Genomic DNA, 23424 nt, shown 5'->3' with positions numbered 1-23424 from the left:
TGGTGTAGCTATGATTCAGTGCTATTGTTGAAGAAGAAGTTCGTATCCCTACAATGATTTCAGTTCAATGTCATCTCATGACTACAATGATCTCATATGGTTCGAAGTCTGAAGTAAAAGAAGTCGAGAGAAGAATGAATGATAAAAAATGGAGGACTTGTGTCTTGATCTTGGAGAGGCTACTAGGTCAATGGTCTTGGTCTTGGTCTTGGTATTCATTAATTGGAATCTCTATAAGAAGAATTTGTGCGGATTTTCCTCTCAAATAGTGAGCGTTTTTGGCCTTGGCTCATAGCCTACATGTTGTGTCTCTTGTCTATTTATTTTCATGTATTGGTTACTGTTTGATGAAGAAGAGCAGTAATAATCTAAGAAGAAGAAGAACCTAATCTAAAGAAGTAAAAAGCATTCACAAGCAATCATTAATAGAAGAGAAATCACCTAATGCTAATGCCCTAGATTTCTCAACATGGAATCGGAGCTAAGGTGCAGAAGTCAAAGGAAGGGCATTTGATCAAAGAGACACTCAAGGATCGAGTTTCAAGAGAGGCATCTAAGCAAATCAAAGGTTATCAGAGCAAAAGATCAAGATCTTCATCGAAGAAGTAGTCTACAACAACAAAAGTTGTGGATCCTCTACACCACAAAAGACCCTCATCAAGTTATCTATACTTTGAAGACGGAGATTACATTATCTTGAAGAAAGCATTTCTGATCTGTACTACCAAAGAAGGTGAAGTATTTTGAAGACAAAGAAGGCTAGAAGGTATTTCCATCATCTTCAAAAGCTACAAAGCAAGTTCCCTCTCATTAAAGCTAGGATCCTCTTCTTATCCTTGAAGAAGATCATCCGAGGAAGCAACAAAAATCACCATCAACAAAGAAAGCTAGATCTAAAGGCGTTGACATCATAAAAGGAGCAATCTCCTTTATTGAAGAAAGGCTTTTTCATTTGGAAGAAGATCATCCAAAAGGGAGCACTAATACATCTTCTTCAACCATCATCAAAATGATCAAGTTGAAGATTTCATCTTCACTTGTCAAGTAAGTATCTTTCACTTTTTTAATTAATTTGGTAAAATGATTTCATGTTTGCAAGGAGATCTATAAGCTGGTTGGGTCATCGAAATTCCTTGCATGGAAAAGGAGGATAGACATAGTCCTCGAAGAAAGTGAAGTCATTGAACAAATCAATGGAAAGGTCTCCTTTGAATACATGGAAAGGGATCAAAGGGCTCAAGAGATTCTTATGTAATCAGTCAAAGATCCCTCATCCCTATATAACAGTATTGGAGACATCAAAGAGATATATATGATAGGCTAGTAGAGCTATTCTATGAAGATGCGATAAAGAAGGTCACATCACTTAGATCTGATCTACACAAATTGAAGCTATCAAAGGATAAAGGGATATCTTCATAAGATCTCAATTGCGAGATCTGGTAGAGATGATAAGAAGATGATCATTATTGTTCTAAATGCACTAACTGATGAACAAGGTAACAAATGTCCATAGGGATAAGGAAGTTACCTCATTCGACAACTTGTGGTTTTTATGCAAGCTAGAAGAAGACAAGTTGAGGGAAAAAGTGTTGAAGGTTAACGAACTCAAACATTTGCAGGAAGGAAGGGGAAGTTTGGAAAATTTGTTCCTCAGAAAAGAAAGAAGAGCATAGTTGAGATTCAATGCCTATGGATGTAAAAAAATTATTAACATTATAGGAAAGATTGTTTGAAAGAGACAATATCAAAAGAGGAAGAGAAGAATCCCATATCACCAAAGAATTGGCGCTGAAGAGAAGAAGTTCAATAAAAGAGGAAGTAAGAGATCTTTACTATGCTGAGATAGTCTCCCTCACAAAAGGTCTTGTCATAGATCCTAAATCTTTTATAGGATATGGCTATAATAAATAAGAAGATGCATCGTGGCATCATGGAAGCATTAGAAACAAGAGCTCGTAACATCACCATAGGGAATCATGATGGACAAACAGAACAAAATCCATGGCAACCAAATATGAAGGATATAACTTTTGGGAACCTCGTTGCAAACATAAGAAAAAGAAGAAGTCATCTAGGACAAGGCTCATCATACATCCAGTAAAAAAGGAAACATCTGTCAAATAGGGATATACAAGATCCTTAAGATTCTCTGATGAAATCCTCATCAGAGGGTTCACCGATCTAGAGTGGAAGCAAGTGTTTCATCAGGGACTCGAACTTGTGGAGTTCATGGGATGATGGTATGATGACATAAGAGATGAAGCAGATCAGGGGGTTGAAGATCTTTTCAATCAAGGAAGCTGCTGAAAGAAGCCTAGATGACCTAAAGGTAAATGAGGTATGTATGCTTACATTTGATTTTATAATGTCATGTTGTATGGTTGCATGTAACTTGGATCACTACTCTATCTTGAGAAGCATGATCAAAGGAAAGGAATCTCCTCCTATGAAAGAATGTCGGAAGGCATGAATCACACTAGATGAAATCAACATAATATGTCCTCATATGAAGTACGAGGTGGTTGACTACAATTGAGGAACTCTGAATGGAAGCTCCTGGGAATGAAACGTGTGAAGAAAGGAAGAGATCATGAGACATGCAACCATGCTAAAGGCAATCAACATCCAAAAGACCAAAAATGATTTGACTAGGAAATCTCCCGGAAATATATGAAGACTCTAATGGAAGTCCGAAAAAGATGGAGACCCTTGACAATGGATATCTTTGGGAGATGTGTCAACATGTATGTAGGACGCTGATACCTACAAGAAGATGTCATGATGAAAGACCATCACAAAGGTAATTTTGATTTAAGTGTTCATTTTTTTATTTTTGAACAACTATCTGGATGGGATTATGCAGGACTGCCAAAGGGAATAACTGTGGATGACTTCTAAGAGGACCATATAGAAGGATGTAAGATCCTTTCAGAAAATATGGCACGAAGAAAGCAGCATGACATGAGCAAGGCCAGATGAAGATTGATGGATCACTTTCTGATGAAAGAAATGATGACATGACTAATTCGTGGATGAAAGTGATGGATGGTCTGTGCCCTATGTAGAAGCCACAAAAGATGAAGACTCTTGGACTAAGAAATTCATGACATCGAAGGAAGGAGGTCTTCAAGCAGCTGGTCGAGGAGCTGCTGTAGGTCCCTAACTAAAAGGGAGCCTAGAAGCAAGTTTCTTACTTGGAAGAAACTTGGAAATTCCTAAGCCAAGAGGGAGCTTAGGTACATTCCTTGTGTAGGAATGAGTACATTCTGTTATTGGAATTGATATGTCGTCCCTAATTGAGAGAGAAAGATGGACACATCATTTTGGTCTTCACCTGGGAAGACAGAATGGAGGATTGGGTAATCATCTAGCATCCGATACTCTTTGAGGATGAGATAGGGCATCCAAGATAAGAGTAGTCGTGGACCAATATTCTTTGAGGACTGGCTATCCAAGATAAGAATAGTCCAAAGAAGGTCATACTCTGTGAACACCCGGGTGGAGTATGTACCTTGAGAGACAATGATTTTGGTGTCTATGAATCATTGGTCTCGCCAGCATTGTGCTCTGATCATGTGGATAGAGCTGTTAGTCAAGGCCTTGCTATGTGACAATGCTGGTTGATATGATGCTAGACAAATGGGTTACCAATCTGATTCTTCTTATGAGAAATTCTTCAGATTGAGAATGACCAAGTACCATTATGAATACCTCCCTAGTTAAGAGGGAGTGTTGAAAAGTGTAACTAGGTTCAGTCTTCATAATGACATGTAATTGTGACTTTTGTAAATGATGTAATGAAGAAAATAAAATTATTTTTGTAAGCCTTGCTTCATGGGTTTCATGAGCAAGTGATTTTATTTTAGATGGCTCCCATTAAGAGCCTTAGGATTGGTCATTAAAAGTCAAAGAGTCTATGTCATGTATGAAGAACCCTTCTTGGGGATATAACAATGTATATGAGTCTATAATGTGTCCAAATAACCCTCCAACGACAAGCACACAGTCCTCTTCCTATGTCGGCCTCAAGATGAATAAAGGAACTCATGTCGGCTCACATAATGGAGACACACCGGTTCACAAATTTAGGTCGGCTTAATAGGTCAAACAAACCACTATAAATAGCAACCTCGGGCACTTCACAGAGACACAAAATTCGGATATCTTCTCTGAGTTTTTCAGTGATGAAAACTGAATTTCGCATGAACAGTGGAAGGATATCTTTCACATCTCTGTGATTTCAGATGGGAAGAACAAAAGACAGTTTCAGGTCTTTGGGACAATGAGAAGGTTTAGATATCTTTGATATTTTCAGAGGTAAAATACAGAAGCAAGCTCGGATAGGAATGTAGAAAAATGCTTCGGTGAAGGAGCTCAGATTAGGGTACTAAATTACAGCAAACAAATTCGGTATTGTCTCACAGTTAAGAGTGGATCTCGGTCTTGGTACAACAAGAGAAGTTTCGGTGATATTACAAGTGATGTCTCCCCACTGACTCATGAAGAAGTTCTTGGTGCCACTCATGAAGGAGGTCTCAGTGTAGCTATGATTCAGTGCTACTGTTGAAGAAGAAGTTTGTATCCCTACAATGGTTTCAGTTCAATGCCATCTCATGACTACAATGATCTCATATGGTGTGAAGTTTGAAGTAAAAGAAACCAAGAGAAGAATGAACGAAAAAAATGGAGGACTTGTGTCTTGGTCTTAGAGAGGCTACTAGGTCAAGGGGCTTGGTCTTGGTATTCGTCAATTGGAATCTCTATAAGAAGAATTTGTGCGGGTTTTCCTCTCAAAGAGTGAGAGGCTTTGGCCCTGGCTCATAGCCTACATACTGTGTCTCTTGTGTATTTATTTTCATGTATTGTTTATTGTTTGATGAAGAAGAACACTAATAATCTAAGAAGAAGAAGATCCTAATCTAAAGAAGTAAAAAGCATCCACAAGCAGTCACTAATAGAAGAGAAATCACCTAATGCTAATGCCCTAGATTTCTCAACATCTTTTGGGGTAGCGAAGAAGGTTTCTTCTGGGAAAGCGAAGGGGAGGTTTCTTCTAGGGCAGCGAAGGAAGGATTCTTTTAGGAGACCGAGATTCTCTAGAGGAAGCTAGTGATATCATAGAGACCGAGTTTCTCTAGGAGAAGTCAAGAAAAAGCAGTGTGAAGGGTAGAGATCGAGTTTCTTTGGAAGGAGCCGAGGAGAGTAGTTCGAGATTAAGAAGAAAGTCGAGAAAGGGAAGAGGAAGAGTATCAAGGTTAGTGACAAGGTTCTTGGGAGGATACTAGGGTCAAGGGTTTGTGTCATGGTCTTGGTACTCATCAATTGAAGATCTAGAAGAAGAATTTTGATCGGGTTTTCCTCTCAAGAGGTGAGAGGTTTTGGCCCTGGCTGACAAGCCTACATACTGTGTCACTTGTCTTTTATTGTGCATATTGGTAATTGTCTTGATGAAAAGAACATAATAATAACATAACGAAGAAAAGACTATAAGCTAAGAAGTAAAAGTATATCACAAGCAATTATCAAGCAGAGAAATCTTTTAACAAAGACAAGTTGGCCTACAAGCAGCTATTCGACTCTCTTGAGAAGCCTATATATAAGAAAACTTTGACCTCATTTGAGATATCATCATCAATCTTACAAGAAGTTCGATCTAAGCAAGAAGAAGACCAAAAGAAGAGCGGAAAAGAGGAGAAGAACCAAGAAGAAGATATCGAAGTATTTGGAATTGTTTTTTGGGCTATCGCTCTTCACATGTGCGAGGTATATAGGGTAAATTTTGTTGCAACAACACCAAATCGCAGCCACCACAAAGAAGCCAAAATTAGGGTTAAAAGAAGTCAAGATTGCAGGCCGAATTGTCAAGGAAGAATAGACTAACAAAGCGAAGGAGAAAGGAGGCCAGTTTCACCATCTTCTCTCACACATGCTAAACTAGGGTTTCTGCAGAAGAGACCGAAAGTTGTAGGTCAAGGAGGGCCAAAAATTGCAGTCAAAGTTGCAAGTATGAAATGATAGAAAATTAGAAAGGCAGAAAGTTTTTCTTATGTTGATAATTACTTGTGATATTCTTGTAGTTTTATTATTTTTCTTATGTTCTTCTTTTATCTTAGTTTCATCAAGCAATCATCAAAACAAAGCATGAAGATCAACACCAGAAGTAGGCACTTAGCTAGGGCTAAAACCCCTCTATAGGGGAAAACCTAATCAAACGCTTCCACTAGTAAATCAAATTGAGATAGACCAAGACCTTAGACCCAAATTACGTTGCTCCTCCACCAAGTCGGCCTTCCAATATGATTCAACAAACTTTAGTAGTCTCTTCTTGTCCAACAACTACAAGCCAACAACAACCCAGAATTTCGACTCCCAACAACTTTAGAATTTCAACCCAGCTTCAATCCAGAACAATGTTGCACGAAGCGGGAGCGTTTTTTGGAAGTGGGGACGCCGAAGCGTCATTTTCCAAAAATCTAGGAAGCGAAGCGTCCGCGGAAGCGTCTGCTATATATATATATTTTTTATATTTTTTTGCATTTATACTCAAAACAAACATCCCAAATACCAAATTAATTGTAGAAGACATGAAAACATGCATATTTTTGCATAAATCAAGATAGATATGGCATCCATGATTCCATTGTAGTTACTAGTATGTACAACAATCATCTATATTCTAGCTATTACAAACATACATCAAATTTTTAAGCATATTATAAAACATAAAACATTTAAGCATATTATAAAACATAAAACATAGAGCATATTATGATTTATCTAGCAAGTGAGCAACTGTCAACATTTGTCATGTCCAAAATTCAAATAATAATGTTTACAAAATATGTCACTTGGTCACCGCCAAGCCAAAAAGGTTCAAAATTCAAATTCACAAGTCTACAAGTCTAATGAGTAATCTATGACAAAAAGTAGTAGATTGTGAATATATCTACTAATCTCTCCTCCTTCCACCACAAATAGAACGTGGTGGCGGGCCTCCACGTGGTGGCAATGAAGAAGATGGTGCCTGTGGAAGTCGTGGCACTGACACTGATGAAGAAGAACCCCCTGCTGTTGGTGTTGAACCATGGAACCTAGGAACCAAGGGACCAGATGGGGGTGGGGGTGGTGGCATATCAACACGGTCATCATCATCCTAGAATCGCTCAAAAAATTCATGCAAAAAAAAAAACACTAGTTAACAAAAAAATTAAAAACATGAATTAGAGAAATGCTTTATAAGGGAAAATTGGAAAATTCATACCACAATGGACATACCTGGATAAGAGCATCCTCTAATTGCTCTAGTCGCAACACTCCATCCTCCAAATTGGGCTCCTCTGGATTCTTGTCCCAAATCAACAAGTCTTTATTAGACTTTGCATCTTCACAGTAATGGGACAACAATCGCAAGTTGTAATGAACATAAACCAAGCTCTCTGCCCGGTCTAAATTCAACCTGTTCCTTTTAACACTGTGGATGAAAGAATAAGAGCTCCAACACCTCTCTGCAGAAGAAGTGTTTACCACCTGTGATAGCACCCGCAATGCCAAACTCTGTAGAAGTGGAGTACCCCCTCCATGCATGTTCCACCACTCAAGAGCAGAAAAAGTCTCTCGATCTTTAATTGCATGCATGCTCCCAAATGGACCAGTGTTGAGCGTATAGTTGCTCACTTGTCTCCGTACCAATGCAGCCTCCTCCTCATCAGGGATTAATTTACTCAATGCAGCCATATATTTTTGGTGAACCTCTTGATCTTGGTGTGGTTTTCTCCTGCTTCCCCCCCCAGGTGCTGGTGTTGAAAGCCATGATGGATGATAGTATTTAGGTGTCAAAACATATGCTAATGCATGCAATGGAACATTTAGCATTTCCCATCGGTTTTGCACCTCTACACGAATATAATTGTACAAGTTGATATCTCTAGGCTCAACAATGTCTTTAATCTGCCCCAACATGCTATCCATTTGCTCATACACCTCCCCAATTACTGGTCGATCTGAATCTGCAAACTTGATCATGTAATAAATTGGTTTGGTGAATTGCAAAACATATTTAACCTGTCCCCAAAAGTAACTGTCAAGAACAGTGTCCTTGATTGCATTAGCACCATCTATGTCAGTGTTAATTTCATCCCATGTTTCAGCACACACCAGATTAGTTAAAGCTTGTCTCACCTTCACTAGCCGCCTAAAGGTGAGGTAATAACTAGCAAATCTTGTCTTTGCAATTTTAAGCAATTGCAACTTGGAGTAAGTGCCATAGAAGTAGTTTACCCTTGTATGCCCTGTGATGAATTTAATGAGCTGCTTCCCTCTCCTGTAAACCTCAGCAATCCACCCACATTCTTTGTGTTTCACAATATCATGCATCAAAAGGTTCAATGTGTGAACCAGGCACCCAGACCAAAAGATGTGTGGATGAGTACGCTCAATAATTTTTCCTGCTGCCTTACAATTTGCTGCATTATCTGTGATCACTTGAACCACATTATTCGGACCAACATCTTTGATTGATTTCAATAGGAGATCTGCAATGTTTTGTGCAGATGCAGTGATGGAGGAGGAGTCATGACATGCAATAAATACTGCATCACTAGAAGAAACACCAAGAACATTTATCAAATGTTGGTTTCTAATATTTGTCCACCCATCTGATACAATGGATACCCCATAATCTACCCACTCATTTGTAAAACGTGTCAAAGCTCTTTGAACCTTAGCTTTTTCTCTTTCTAATAACACTGTTCTAGCTTTCTCATAGTTGGGGGCCTTGTATCCTTTTGGGGCTTCATTGATGGCCTTTACCATTTCATGCCAATAGGGAGAGCGAAGCACATTGAATGGTACACCGCAAGCACAAAGAAAACGGACTATCTTTCCATCCACATCATCCCTCCCAGCAACATTAAGGAAATCCCCTATTGTTCTTCTACCTCCAGAGCTTGCAGAAGTACCATGAGGAGATGAGCAACTACCAAATTTAGAGGTTGCACTTGATTCAGAATGAGTTTTTTGTTTCTTGTTTTTTTGTTGTGCAGCCATCTCTATTTGGATGTATTTTCTTCTTTCTTCAGTTGAAATGTTTGGGCAAATTTGTACCCCCACAGAACCCTTTTTTTCATCACTGTCCAGCACCCCACAAAGATGCCTCCTCAGACGGGTATATGAACCACAATATGGTTTTCCTCCATGACAACCATGAGGGCACACAAATTTGTAAGATCCACCAACCTTTCCCCCATCAAGTTTGGTCACATAGTTCCACAAGGGTGTTGATGTAGCTTTCCCATTTTGTGTTTCAGTGTCCCCTTCAAGTTCATCCCCTTCCTCTTCAAACCCTTCTTCCTCATCATACATTGGGTCACTACTATTAGGACCATCACCAATGTCCTCTTCTGTTTCTTCCCTTCTATTCCTCACCCTTGCCATCATTAAAACCAAGAGTGGAATGATACATAGAAGCCAAAAGAACACCATCTTGGAATATGGATATAGGTGGTGGACAACGGCAACCTGTAAATAAAGGAGCAAGTAGAAACAATGGGAAAGAGTAGGAGAGGGAGGAGAAAAATACAGAATTTTTTCAAAAAAACAAGGGAGTTTGGGGTTTGAACTTACCTCTTTAGCTCTTGTAGATGAAGTCCTCCAAGCTCTTGCTCCAAGCTCCTCCTCCTTCTCCTAGCTCCTCCTTCTTCACTCCTCCAAGCTCTCCTCTCTTCTCCTCTCCTTTCCTCTCTTCTCTTCTCCTCTTCTCTCTTCTCTTCTCCAACTCTCATAAACTCAAAGTGAGAAAATGAGGAATGAATGGGGGCTTTATTCTTTTCATTCCTCACCTTAACCTCACTCTAACCTCACCCTAACCCACCCCCTTAAGGTTGAGTGAACATAACTTAAAAAAAAAATTAAAAAAAATGTGTTTTTCTCCCTTGGGCGCGCCCCTTTCCGCCGAAGCGTACGGAAGCGTGCGTGAAGCGCACGCTTCCTGCTCCGAAGCGCCACGCTTTGGCGGCCCGAAGCGCCGTACGAAGCGCGCTTCGGAGCCGGCGCTTCAGAAATTCCAGGAAGCGCTAAAAATTTCACGAAGCGCGCTTCCAAAATTCCGAAGCGCGCTTCGTACGGCGCTTCCTAGGCGCTTCCGTACGGGGCGCGCTTCGGAGCTTCGATCCGGGGGGGGGGGGGGGGGCGCTTCGTGCAACACTGATCTTAACCCATTAGTAATTGTGCCACGAAGATATCTCAGAAGATTCTTGGCATCAATCCAGTGAGGCTCAACCAAATATGAGCTCACAATGCTAACTGCAAAACATATGTTTAGATGGAGGTTCACCAAGAACGTCAATGCGAATGAGTTTATGAAACTCAGAGGCATTTCCCAAATCTGGTCCGACATCACTACCATATAACTTCTAAAAGTTAAGATCCTCTAGGTAGTCATAGGCTTGCAGTCCATCATATCGAATCTTTTCAATATCTTTACCACATATTTTACTTGAGATAGGAAAATTTCCTTTGGCTTCTGCGACACCTCAAGTCCTTGGTCCTTCATTTCAAATTCAGAAGCCAACTTCCTCTTACATTTGTGAATGAGAGGGTATGCACCTGTTAGAAAGAGGTCATCCACATACAACCCTAGTATGAGAGGCTTGTCATCTTCAACCTTAAAGTAAAGGTTAGGATCAGCTTCACTCCTAGTGAATCCCAGCTTCATCAAGTAGCTATCGATCCTCTCACACCATGCTTGGGGTGCTTGCTTCAGCCCATAGAGAGCCTTCTTCAACCTGCATACATGAGATTTTCAATCATAAATCTCAAATCCTTCGAGTTGCTCCACATAGACCTCTTCTTTGATCGAACCGTGCAAGAACGTGGTCTTGACATCCATCTGATGTAGGTTCCATCCTTGTGAAGCCATAAGGGCTATGATCAAGCAGATGGTCATATATCCGGAAACAGGTGCAAATATCACATCATAGTCTATACCTTCCTTTTGGGAGAAACCACGAGCAACAAAACGAGCCTTATACTATTCCGTACTTCCCTCTGCTACAACTTTATCTTGTAAATCCAGTTTGAAGTAACAATTGTCTTGTCTTGGGGTCTGGGAACTACTTCCCAGACATCATTCTCCATAATGGTCATAGCATCCTTCCATACTTTATGCTTGACGACATCTGAGAATGATGAAGGTTCATTTTGTATGATTATGCTCATACTGGTCAGGTATCCCTGATACCTGTTGGGTTTCTTACTTTCACGGAAGGTTCCTTGGGGTGCAGCATCATCAAGTAGCCCCCTAAGCCATGAAGACCTCTTCCTGGAAGAGGAAGGCTCAGGTGGATAAATAGGATCCTTCGGTTCTTCCACATCAGGCATTGTTACATCATCTACCCATAGAGACAGCTTCCACAGTCGTACGGTGCCACACCATTCTACTCTAGAGTATGTGGTGTAGTAGTCTCCCTCTTAATGCCAACCTCAAATATGCCTGAGTGAACCAACTGTAATATATCGAAGGTCTTGCTTAGGCTTGAGGGGAATGGTCCCCTTTTGAGCTTTCCTTCGGCACATCCTGGACATACACCTTCTTTCTCTACTCGGAATTCGGGCATCCCTGTCACCATTTGTCTTACACCGAGTAGAGCTTTATAATGAAGGGGGGCAAACCTCCGATGCCAAAGTTCGGATTGAAGAGATGTGTCATAAGACATGACACCTAGTGGACTTCCATCGACCTGATATAATGAATCAACACGAAACCCAAGAGTAAAGGCATCTTTAACATTATTTTTCCATATACGTACCTTGCCATCGCTGAAGGTTACCTTGTAGCCTTTGTCTTCCATTGCCGAGATGGACACCAGGTTCTTTTTGAGGTCAGGTGCATTTAATACATCTTGGAATTTCTAGCCTTCTTGAATGGTTGTCCTCTTCCTTGATTCCCAGCTCTCCTCTTACCTTTGCTATTGAATTTGTCATTCCTTTGATTGCCATTAGAGGGATTTTGATCATCGTCCTGGTGTGAGTCTTTTCTATCAAGGCACTCCCTTGCATAGTGACCTGTTTTATTGCAGATGTAACATCGTCCTTTTCTTCCATCCTTAGGTCCAGCCTTTCCTTTTGATTTAGTCCCGAAATTATTTATTTTCTTAGCATGAGAAGAAAAGGCAACAGGAGGACCTTTAGGCATGGGCATTTCTTGCTCTTCTACCCGTGTTTCTTCTTGAATGCATCTAGCCATTAATTCCTTGTAACCAAGAATTACATTATTGTTCAGAAGAGTAGTCCTGAACATGTACCATTCAGATGGTAATCCTCCAAGAGTCATGAGTGTCATTTCCCTATTAGTAATAGTCTCCCCAATAGATAGGAGATCGTTCTTGATCTCGGTGATTCTTAAGAAGTATGCTTGCATATTCTCATCTTTACCCTTGTGAATTTCCTTCGGCTTATTTCTAAGAAAGAAAACTTGATTTGCATCATCAACTTTAAATAAAATCACCAGTCTATCGTAGATTTCCTTGGAGGTGTTCAGGTCGGAGATGTAGGCCACCAAGTGCTTGTCGATAGAGTCCCGGATGATCTTCTGTTTTGACTTCTCCGGTTTTCCATTTGTTCCAGGCAGCAGCGGATGCATTTGATGGAGGCTCAACAATATTGCCTCTTACATGGTCCAACACTCCTTGGTCTTCTAGGGTTAGATCGATAGACATCTTCCATCCGTGATAGTCAGCTTTCTCACAGAGCTTGTCTTTGACAAGAAAGAGTGTTGAGGACCCCATAGTTCTTTTAGGATAGCCTTGCTAATCTTCTCTTCGGTGATTGCTCTTGCTCTTGCTCGGGCTTTGTCTTCACCTCAGCTCTGATTCCATGTTAAGTTATGGTATGTTCTATGCTTATAACAATTTACTTCTTTTTCTTATTTTATTCCACAGATTAGCAATCACATGTACATAAAGTAAAGTGCAGATAGAACATTAAACGATCGACAGAAAACAAGCCAAGACAAGAGACACAAGATGTGGCGGCTAGCCAGGGACAAACCCCACAATGTGTGGGGAAACCCTTTGATCAAATCTTCCTTTATCTTCAATAATTCAGCAGAGAGAAATAGTACAATAAATCTGATTCATATCAACAGTAGCAAAGCCTAGATCAACAGCATCAGCATTAGCGACTTCATCATCAAACTAGGGAGACGATATCTCACAAATTGATCGTCGAATTGGTTTGATTCCACCACCAAAAGTTGCGGCTTCCAGAGGAGGTTCAGATGAACCTATAGCGCAGTTCAGATGATGAGATCTTCTAGTCCACGCAGGTCGAACTTTACTTCTGCAGTTGCAGTTTCAGTTTCGACAGCTTTCGGCTTCAAACTAGGGCAGTCGATATCTTGCAAACCGTCCGTCGGATTGACTTTATACCACCACCAAAAGTTGCGGCTTCCAGAGGAGGTTCAGATGAACCTACAACGCAGTTCAGATGAGGAGATATTCTAGTCCACGTAGGTCAATCTTTACTTCTGCAGTTGCAGTTTCAGTTTTGGCAGCTTCCGGCTTCAAACTAGGGCAGCTGATATCTTGCAAACCGTTCGTCGGATTGACTTGATTCCACCACCAAAAGTTGCGGCTTTCAGAGGAGGTTCAAATGAACCTACAGTGCAGTTCAGATGAGGATATCTTCTAGTCCACGCAGGTCAATCTTTACTTCTGTAGTTGCAGCTTCAGTTTCAGCAGCTTCCAGCTTCACATGTGTGAGAGAGAGACCCTTTTCAGCGCAGTAGAGAAGAGACTCTTTTCTGCGCAGTAGAGAGAGAGATGTGATGAGATGAGTGAGTCCAAATGAGGAAAAGTCTTCCTGTATTTATACACAACGTTGGTGTTTGAATAGATGCGACTGTTGGGCTTCTGAGCCTACATGAGTTGTAGGTCGGCTTGATAATAATTCCATAATCATATCTCCATGAATACTTATCGGAATCGGATGATCTTTATATCAATCCTACACCTCTCGACGAGAGGAATCTAATAAAAATATTATCAGCCATGAATAAGATGACCCACATGAAGTTTTGCCCTAGTTGCCAATTTTAACATCCTCTCACAAGGACGTAGTGGAAAGGCTTATCTAAGAGATCTGGACGCAGTCGTCTAAGGTCATCTAGCTGCAGTCATGAAGGAGATCTGGCCGCAGATCTAAGAAGCCCTAGCAGCAGTCTTGTGAAGAGATCTGGCCTTAGTTAAGAGGAGACCAACACGCTATCTAAAGAAGCTCCTATATGCTGCCTAAAGAAGCCCTAATACGCTGCCTAAAGAAGCCCTTATACGCTGCTTAAAGAAGCCCTAATATGCAGTCTAAAGGAACCCTAATACGCAGTCTAAAGAAGCCTTAATCTGCTGACTAAAGGAGGCCCTAACTGCAGTTAAGAGAGACCTAATCCACAGTAAGGAGGAGGCCTAATACGTAGCCAAGGATAGACACTAACGCAGCTAAATGAAGCCTGTTGACAGCGTGAAAGAAGAAGAGAATTTCGGGTTGCTATAGGTGACAACACCGTCATGGAGGCAGGACTGTTTGGGCATCCTTTTGTGACTGCATGAAGCTGATTTCTTCTTGTAGGAGGGCTGAGTTAGTGGAGCTAATGGACAGATCTGTTGGGGTCTCGTTGGAGGGACGAGGAGTAAGGTTTGTGTTGCCTGGAAGCTACAGGAAGACTGTGTGTTAGGCCGCAGGCCATAACACCACAGTCAAGGATTGCATAGAGGTGTTTGAGGGCTTATATATGCCCAAATCAACAGCATAACCATAACACCACAGTCAAGGATTGCATAGAGGTGTTTGAGGGCTTATATATGCTCAAATCAACAGCATAACCATGGAGTTGTCATGTGAGGCAATACCACAGAGATTAAAGGCTGTTTTGATGACTGTTGGAGGACGGTTACAGTAGTGGCTTATGCCCTAACCGGTCATTATGATGACAACAACAGATCTATTGTTGACTGTGTGATGGATCTAAGGCTACAGGACAGCTAACCACCTTTCTAACATGTTGCAGCAGTATTATGTTGAAGATATCCTAAAAAGGGTATGCTTCAGCACTCTTAGTGATTGGTTGAAGACTATCATGAGAATTCAGGGCTGCATCTTTGAACAATCATCATTAGCAGAATGATGGACTTTCTACTGCTGTCATAAAATATCAGTTTTGTATATTTGTACTATCCCTATCTCTCTGCTGAACTATTGAAGAATATAAGAAGAATTGATCAAGGGTTCCCCACATTGTGGTTTGTCCCTGGCTATTGCCACATCTTGTGTCCTCTTGTCTTGGCTTGTCTTCCACTGTTTATGTTTATGTTCTATTTGCATTTTATTATCGTGTTAATGTGATTGCTAATTTGGACATTGATATTGGGCTAATTAAGAAATTGAAGTAAATTGCTCTCAAGCATAGAACATACCTAAAATTAACGCTTTTTCCTCATGCAAGTTCACCATGATCTAGAAAACTTAGCTTTATATGCACAATAGTTTTCAAGACAGCTATGAAATGAACGAGAATGATACATACCTCTTTTGACCTTACCTTATCTCTTCTTGCAAAGATCCGATCATTTGACTTTATGCACCAACTTTCTTCCAACAAAGGTGTCTCAATCCTTCAGCCATTGCACGAACCACAAAAATTTCTTTGAGCTGCTTGCCTTGTCTTTCTCTTGGCTTCATTGGTTCCATTCATTCTTGTATTATGTACAGGAAAGGAATCTTGGTAGCATGGCTGCTTCTTCATAAGACTTTAAATATCTTGTTACTGTTTTTCAGAGTTTTCAAGGTATCAGTCTCTAATTGTTTCACTTTCTACAACAATGTGACTTACGTTCATGTCACCAACTTTTTAGGAACTCACATATAGTCATATTGCTTCATAAATGCATATAGAGAAGAATTTATGGACTTAACAATTTCGGATGTCTTTCTTAATGTTATCATAGATGCTTTGACTCTTAGAAGTATGTTGCCACAGTGAGTTTTTGCCAACATGAACTTGTCCATAGAGATAGTTTCCCACGTCACAGAGATATAAGTGCATTGAGAAGCATGCTTGTAATGTTCCCTAGAGATTCATTGTCCTATATACAAAGTAGCCTATTGATACCCGTAGGCTATAGTCTTTGATAAAGGGGAAAACACCAAAATACCTAATGTCTGGGCAAGTTAGCAAAGAAACCTAAAAATTGGGGATTGGAGTAAAGTTTACTCACTTTTTTTTAAAGGAGAGCCCCCTCTAGGAAATCTATAAATATAGGAGGGATGATTTCATTTTGATCATCATTGGATTAGATCATTATCTCTGTTTTTCTTGAGCTTGAGGTCATGAGGGTTTTTAAAACCCTTTTCCCCTACCAATTTCGGTGGTGAAAGATTCCACCCTAGTCAGCATCCAATTAATCGAGCTGGGTTGAATCTATTCCTGAAGTTATGCGAAGTCAATATGAGGAAAAACCCTAACAGAGTCCTGGAATAGAGAAATTAGACCATACAATTCTATTTTGTGGTAAGTAAAAAAATTCTTCCTGAAGTAGAGCCACATACGAGTTTTCTAGAACGAGATCAAGCCATTGATTTTGTGACAAGTCAAGTTTTTCCTGCGGCGTCCATACAAACTTGAATACTCTGGTGGGAACGTGATTCGCTGAAAAGGTTCCTTGGGGTCCCGCAGCAATACAATCGATAAAGCCAAGTGTGCTTTTCTGAAGTGAACGTGACTTGAGTCTCTTAAAATACTGCATATTCTGAAGCATACATAAGGTTCCATGGGTTTCTGACCACGTTCATCTTTGTATCACTGCATCGGCCGCGTTCATCTTTGTATCACTACATCGGCCGTGTTCATCTTTGTATCACTGCACCAACCACGTTCATCTTGTAGGTTTGACTGAAACATTGAAACTGCCGCAAATGGCAACACGTCCTACAGTTCGGGCCCTGGAAACAAATATTAATTGAAGTTGACCTTCTATAGTGTGATACTAGACCAAAACAAAGGACAGAGATTGTGGACGACTGTATAGAAGAAATACCGAATCTGGCAAGACAAATCGAGCTATAATTCAAGGGTTTTAACTAGTTGTGAGATCGTTGCTGTTGTAGTCATCAGTTAGAGCATTTTCACTTGTCAAATTTGAATATATTGACAATCAACCTATAACTGTCTCATCAAGGATTGTTGGATTATGTATAAATGGTTATTGTTGGATTTCGTATGTATAGTTATTGTGGACAACTCCATGTTATGGAATGGATGCATGATTGAACATTACTCTGTCTGAATTATTTGTAATAGTGCTGAACTGATAAATTACTTTGAAGATTGTATTCACTGAACCCATTGTTACAACAAACCCTAAGGTAAAATTACCCTACCTCATTAGAATGCTTTATTGTAGGAAGATGCATCACTGGAACTCGCATCAGCATTGAGAGATATGCTACAAGAATATGCATCACTTCCTTTCTTTATATATAGAGAGATGGGCTTTATATCTTAATAAACTCGCAGATAGATTTTGTCATGGAGTAGCGCCGATTACTGAAAATTTTTGGATGCGTTTGATGTGTATTATTCAGATGCCATGAATATATCACAAATAACTTGAATACCTCAAACTTTGATCATACTTAGCATTGTTCTGTCATACTTTAGAGATATAATTTGTGCTTGTTATATGCCTTGGAGAGTTCAAATCTTGGACAAGTATTATTCATCTTTTGGAGATGCTACAGTAAGTAAGCTCGGATGCCCTTCTTTGAATTCGGATTTCAACCAAGGAGTAAATCATGGACTGATATAAGTATTTTGGACCTTAGGCCTTTTGACTTATCTTTGGACAAATGCTATAGATCTCAGATCACTGTCTTAATTTTGGATTATGAGTCTGAAATGAATTTCAGAATAATATGTTTCAGAATTATGCTCATGCACAGGGTATGCCTTCGTTCCTTTTGAAACGATTGTTTATTTCAAGGAAACTTCTTTCCTTTATCGGATTCTTCATAGAGGTGCAATTCAGATCTAAGCTTTCACAGGAACTTATGTCATAGAGAGATATGTTGCCATAGAAAGTTGTTCAAATCACCAAAGGATTCAGACTTATGCTTCAGACAAGCTGTTATGACGATGTCTTTTACAATATGATCTTTAGAGAGTGATATAACTACTGCAATGGTGTCTTCAGATGTAACTGCTGCAAGTGAGTCTTGAGAAGGAGTTAATTGTTGTAGGAGTGTCTTCAAGTATGCCAACAAAACTGCCTTCCTTTTACCTTAGCTCTGATACCATGTTGAGAAACCAAGATGCTAGTAGATTAGGATTGATTTCTTTTAACTTGATAATTATTTGTGAATGTCTGTTGGCTTCTTATTAAATTTATATTCTCTTCATCTAACAATTACCAAAATGTATAAAACATGAAGATCACAAAGAGACAAAGGACACAAAAATTAGGTGTCAAGCCAGGGCAAAACCCCCAAGGGGAGAACCCCAAAAATCCTCTTCTTATAGAATCAGATCAAAGTGAGATATCCAAGACCCAAAACCGAGAACAAGGCTGTCACAAAGCTTCCAAGTCAACCCTCCTCCAAGTAACCCACCAAGTCAAAGTCAACAAAGTCAACGCTAGTCAAATCTCTAAAATTTTAGTCAAAACGCAGAGATTCTCGATCTTGTAATGAAAGCTGAATTTTGGCCCTGTAACAGCCTCTGAAAAACCGCAGGAACTTCGCACATATGGACAAAATTTGGGCAGAAACAACTCATCTTCTCTGTCCTTTGACTTCATTCTCTCTCCTTTGACTTTCACTGAATTTTCTTCTTCTTCTTGCATAGAAATCGATGTGATTGGATTGGTGATTAATTGGCTTCTCAAGTGATTGAATTGTCTCATATTTATAGCTGTCCAGGAGGTCTCTCCTTTGACTTTCACTGACTTTTCTTCTTCTTCTTGCATAGAAATCGATGTGATTGGATTGGTGATGAATTGGCTCCTCAAGTGATTGAATTGTCTGTTGATTTGTGTAGCTTGGGAGGTACTCCAAGCCCTAGGGTTTAGGGTTTGGAGGGAAAAGCGCCACAAGAGTCACTTGTGGGATTGGAACCCAATTAAGGGGTTTTGCACCCATTGGGATTTGGGTCAAAACCATGATGAATTTGAGCTTAGGAAAATTTGAGGTGATAGAACTTGGCGAGCTGATTCCAACTCTCCAAAGATCACTCAAATCAGAGCTCTAGAAACGAAGTTATGAATTTTTGAAGTTGACAAGTAATTATTGGTTTTCAGGTCATGTAGGCTTGATGTAAATTACTCCAATAGATGTGTTTCTTCATCTATTCATTGGAGCCCATTTATTGACTATAAATAAAGGGTGAATGAGATTCATTTGAAGCATCCAAGTGTGCAACATTCTACAAGGGATAGCTCTAAAATTGGGACAGCCTAGCCGCAGCAAGAGAGGGGTCTTGGACAACGTGGAAGTAAGGGTCCAAAACTGCTAGAATAGCCGGAATTGCCGGAACTGTCGGGAATAGTTGAAATTGCCGAAACTACCGGAATTGCCGGAACAGGCGGGAAAGCTGACGCAGAGGGCAGAAGTGGAACTGCCGGGAACAACCGGAATTGCCGGAACTGCCGGGAACAACCGGAACTGCTGGAACTACTGGGAACTACCAGAACTGCCAGGAACTACCGGAATACAAGGGACAACTAACTAACATTGGGACAGTTGTATGGTACTTAGCAGCAAATACATCAAGCATGCAATGTTACAGCTAGCATGCAAGGGAAAGCTAGAATGCAACAACAAGCATGCAAAGGACAACAAGCATGCTAGGGACAACAAGCAAGCTAGGGACAATAAGCAAGCAAGATGCAGCCAGCACATAGGTCAGTATGGCAACATGGTGCAGCAATGACACATAATGCAGTACAATGATGATTAATGAAGCATGATGAGATGCAGCATAGTGATGATGGGTGCAGCACGGTGAGGTGCAGCATGATGACGAAATGTAGCACAACAATAGGTGAAGGGGTCACCTTGGAGAATTAGTTGAAGCAGCGTGTCTTCAACTGATCTCATGTATCATCTTCTTAGAGATGATCTATGCTCTTATCTAGATAAGTCAAAGTGTTGACTTTTGTTGTAAATGTACTCTCTCTCTCTGCTGAACTATTGAAGAACATATAAGAAGAATTGATCAAGGGTTTCCCCACATTGGGGTTTGTCCCTGGCTAGCGCTACATCTTGTGTCCTCTTGTCTTGGCTTGTCTTCTGCAATTTATGTTTATGTTCTATCTGTAGTTTACTTTAATGCTGATGTGATTGCAAATCTGGAAAAGATATTGAGCTAACTGTGAAAATTGAAATAAATTGCTCTAAGCATAGAACATACCTAAAATTAACAAATCTGCTACAGGAGGTTGAGGAGCTGAGGTAAGTGCAGACTGGTTAAGGGTGTGTTTTGGGTTGAAATATTGTTGTTTCAAGTGCGGAAGAGGCAGGCAACAAGGTCGAGTACAGGAGGAGCAGAACGCTGGTGTTGGGTGATTGTTTGGGCACATTTTGGAGGAGGTCGCAGCTAGAACAAGCTGCTATGCTAGGTCACGGGCCATAGCAAGCAGCTGGAGGTGGTTTAAGGGCTGTGTTAAGGTGGACAGGACCTTAAGAGGACAACGTAGCATAGGAGGAGCCTCTCCAAGGTGGACCGCAAGCCTCGAGGGCTTAGATTGCTGACTGTGTGGTGGGTTAAGGGCTGCTGTACATGCCCTAACCAGAATTGCAGGAACAACAATGCAAACAATGGTGACAATAATGTTTTTGTGGAGGATTGTTGGGTCAAAGTATAGACAAGAATGGGATCGTGACATTGTAGCCTTTAGGTGCCATGTGGAGGATCTTCTGAGGAGGTGAATAGTCTTCCTAGGAGCAGAATTGACAGTGACGTGATTGGGTGCCATTCATCTGATTGGACGACAGTGTGTTGGCTACCCGAAGTAGCCCTAGAGCAACATACAAGAAGGATATTGTTTGTTGTGTGATTGGGTGAAGTTTGGAGCCTTATGAGTAGCTCTTTGATGGACGAAAGAGGCTACTAGAAGGCAGATTGGAGCTCAGGCATGGCCAACCTAGAGAGCAGTTTGATGAGCCCGCGTACATGCAGTAGAAGTGACATGCAACATTGTTAGGTGGCAACCCTCTTGGAGTCTCGATGTGTAGTGGCCTTGATGGACTAAGGCACTACTAGTGAGTAGTACGAAAGTGAAGGACCGACATGACAAGATACGGCATCGAAGCTGCAACAAAGTTTGTAATTGTAACTTGTATACCATAGACTGTTGTATTATTTAGATTTGGTTTAATATAACGGAGATTGGGATTGTACAATATTGCACAATTTTGTTAAAAACTATGTATATTTGTGCATATGTGATTTACTACTTTATATTTCCGCTGTGCATAATAGTTTATGGTTGAGATTCTTGGTTTGGTAGCGTCAGTGATTTTAAGACTCTAACCTAGACCCAAGGTCGTGGAAATTCAACATGGTATTAGAGGCAGGTTCGAGCTACTTTGGACGTAAGTAAAGTAGAGTTGTGTGCAACGAAGTACAATGTGAGAGGGAGTTGGTCACATTGTGAGTGAAGGGTTCACTACAATGTCGAAGTTGCAGGCAAGTTTCCGTTATGAGGACAGGTTGGAAGGGCTGTCCAACTATAGTCCTTGGAAGGAAATGATCAAGTTGGTCTTGTAGGTCAATAGGATTTGGGATTTTGCCGAGAAAGAGGTTAAGAAGCTAACCGACCGTAAGGAGCTGGAAATATGGGATGATTTGGATGCGAGGGCGAGATTGATCATCCTAGATGGTGTGAAGGATGCCCTAATACCTCATTTGTCTGGGAAGAACAATGCACATGAGATGTGGATGGCTCTTTAGAATTTGTTCCAGAATAAGAACGAGAACCGGGTACTAGTATTGGAGGATAAGTTGAAGTCCACCAAGATGATAAAGGGTGAAAGTGTGACCTCGTATCTGATGAGATTGTCTCAGGTCAAAGATGAGCTTGCTGCCATTGGTGTGTCTACCTCAGATGGAGATATGGTAAGGATTGCCTTGAAAGGGTTCACCGAGGATTGGAAGCCCTTCATCAAAGGGATCGTTGCCAAGGAGAAGCTTCCAGATTGGGATAGGCTGTGGGATGACTTCATTCAAGAAGAGTTGCGAGATGAGGATCTTCATCCGAAGAAGAAGGCTTCATATGATGACATGACACTTGCAATGCGAATGAAGGGTAAGCAGAAGAAGGACTTGAGTAAAGTCAAGTGTTTTAACTGTGGCGAGATGGGTCATGATTCGTCGAGATGTCCAATGAAGAAGAAGGGAAATGATGAGAAGAAAGGAAAGCAGGTCGCCAGTGTTGCCACTTCAGCTGAGATAGATGATCTCTCCAGGAGATTGGAAGAGGAGGACTTTGCTATGATTTCTCATTTCTCGCAGGGTACTGTCACTGAGGATGGATGGTACGTGGACAGTGGTGTGACGAAGCATATGACAGGGTCACAAGAGGTTTTTGAGACTCTAGCTGAATGGGACTCGAAGTTGCACATGGTGTTGGGTGACAAGAGTCAGTTGGAGATCCGAGGATCGAGTGTTGTGCCATTCAGGATGGAGACAAGATGTGTGATGCGGGTCTAGGATGTACTGTTTGTACCAGGACTCATATATAGTGTGATTTCCGTCTCGATGATTGAGAGGAAGGGGTTTGAGGTCTTGTTCCAGGATGGGAAGGCAAGACTCAGGCCCAAAGGCTCTAAGTTCGATGGGATTGTACTCAGAGTTAGAGAGCATGGTCTCTACAGGTTGACAGACAAGCCTGTGGATCATGGAAAGAAGCAGATGGAGCAAGTCCAGGTTCCAGAGAAGCAGGAGCAGGTGCAGGTGAAGGCTTCAGAGGAGTAGGTACAGGTTCCCAAGAAGGTCCAGGTTACAGAGACTCAGAGGGAGTCTAGTTCGAGAGGGAGCTTGCGGATTCAAAGGAAGACTCTGCAACCCAAGAAGAGCGCGTGGTCAGTGGGGAGCAAGGGTGCTCCTACAACTACCAATAAGGAATTATGGAAAGAGTGGAAGACGTTACAGGATAAGAAGAAGAAGCAGGGTGCTTCCAACAATGACAACGACACTTTCGAGAAGGGCGTAGTTCACCGTACAGGGATTGCTGCGATTGTGAGCGCCAGGAGTTGGGCAAGTGTTATGAGCAGTGATGATGATGACGAGAGACTTCCTAGTCTTGGAAGTACCTCCCTCACTAAGAGGGAGTGTTGATTTGTGTAGCTTGGGAGGTACTCCAAGCCCTAGGGTTCAGG

General features: G+C 41.0%; 2 protein-coding genes across 3 annotated transcripts in view; one reads left to right on the top strand and one right to left on the bottom strand.

Moving 5' to 3' along the window:
- LOC149142036 (Pyridoxal-5'-phosphate-dependent enzyme family protein) overlaps nucleotides 1-23424 on the top strand; it is a 252646-nt gene that overhangs the window by 20438 nt on the left and 208784 nt on the right. The window lies entirely within an intron of this gene.
- Nucleotides 6757-9124, bottom strand: LOC149142037 (uncharacterized). The gene is made up of 2 exons (XM_089448065.1): nucleotides 7279-9124; nucleotides 6757-7156 (listed from the first exon to the last, which is right to left on the bottom strand). The coding sequence occupies exons 1-2, from the start codon at nucleotides 9046-9048 to the stop codon at nucleotides 6953-6955; spliced, it is 1974 nt and encodes a 657-aa protein (XP_089304191.1). The 5' UTR covers nucleotides 9049-9124; the 3' UTR covers nucleotides 6757-6952.

This window comes from Pinus tabuliformis, chromosome X (assembly GCF_031772625.1).
Source record: "Pinus tabuliformis cultivar Carrire ecotype Pingquan chromosome X, CPIR1, whole genome shotgun sequence".
NCBI lineage: Eukaryota > Viridiplantae > Streptophyta > Pinopsida > Pinales > Pinaceae > Pinus > Pinus tabuliformis.
Note: the sequence above shows the minus strand (reverse complement) of the source record. Positions and strands in the feature narration are given on the sequence as shown.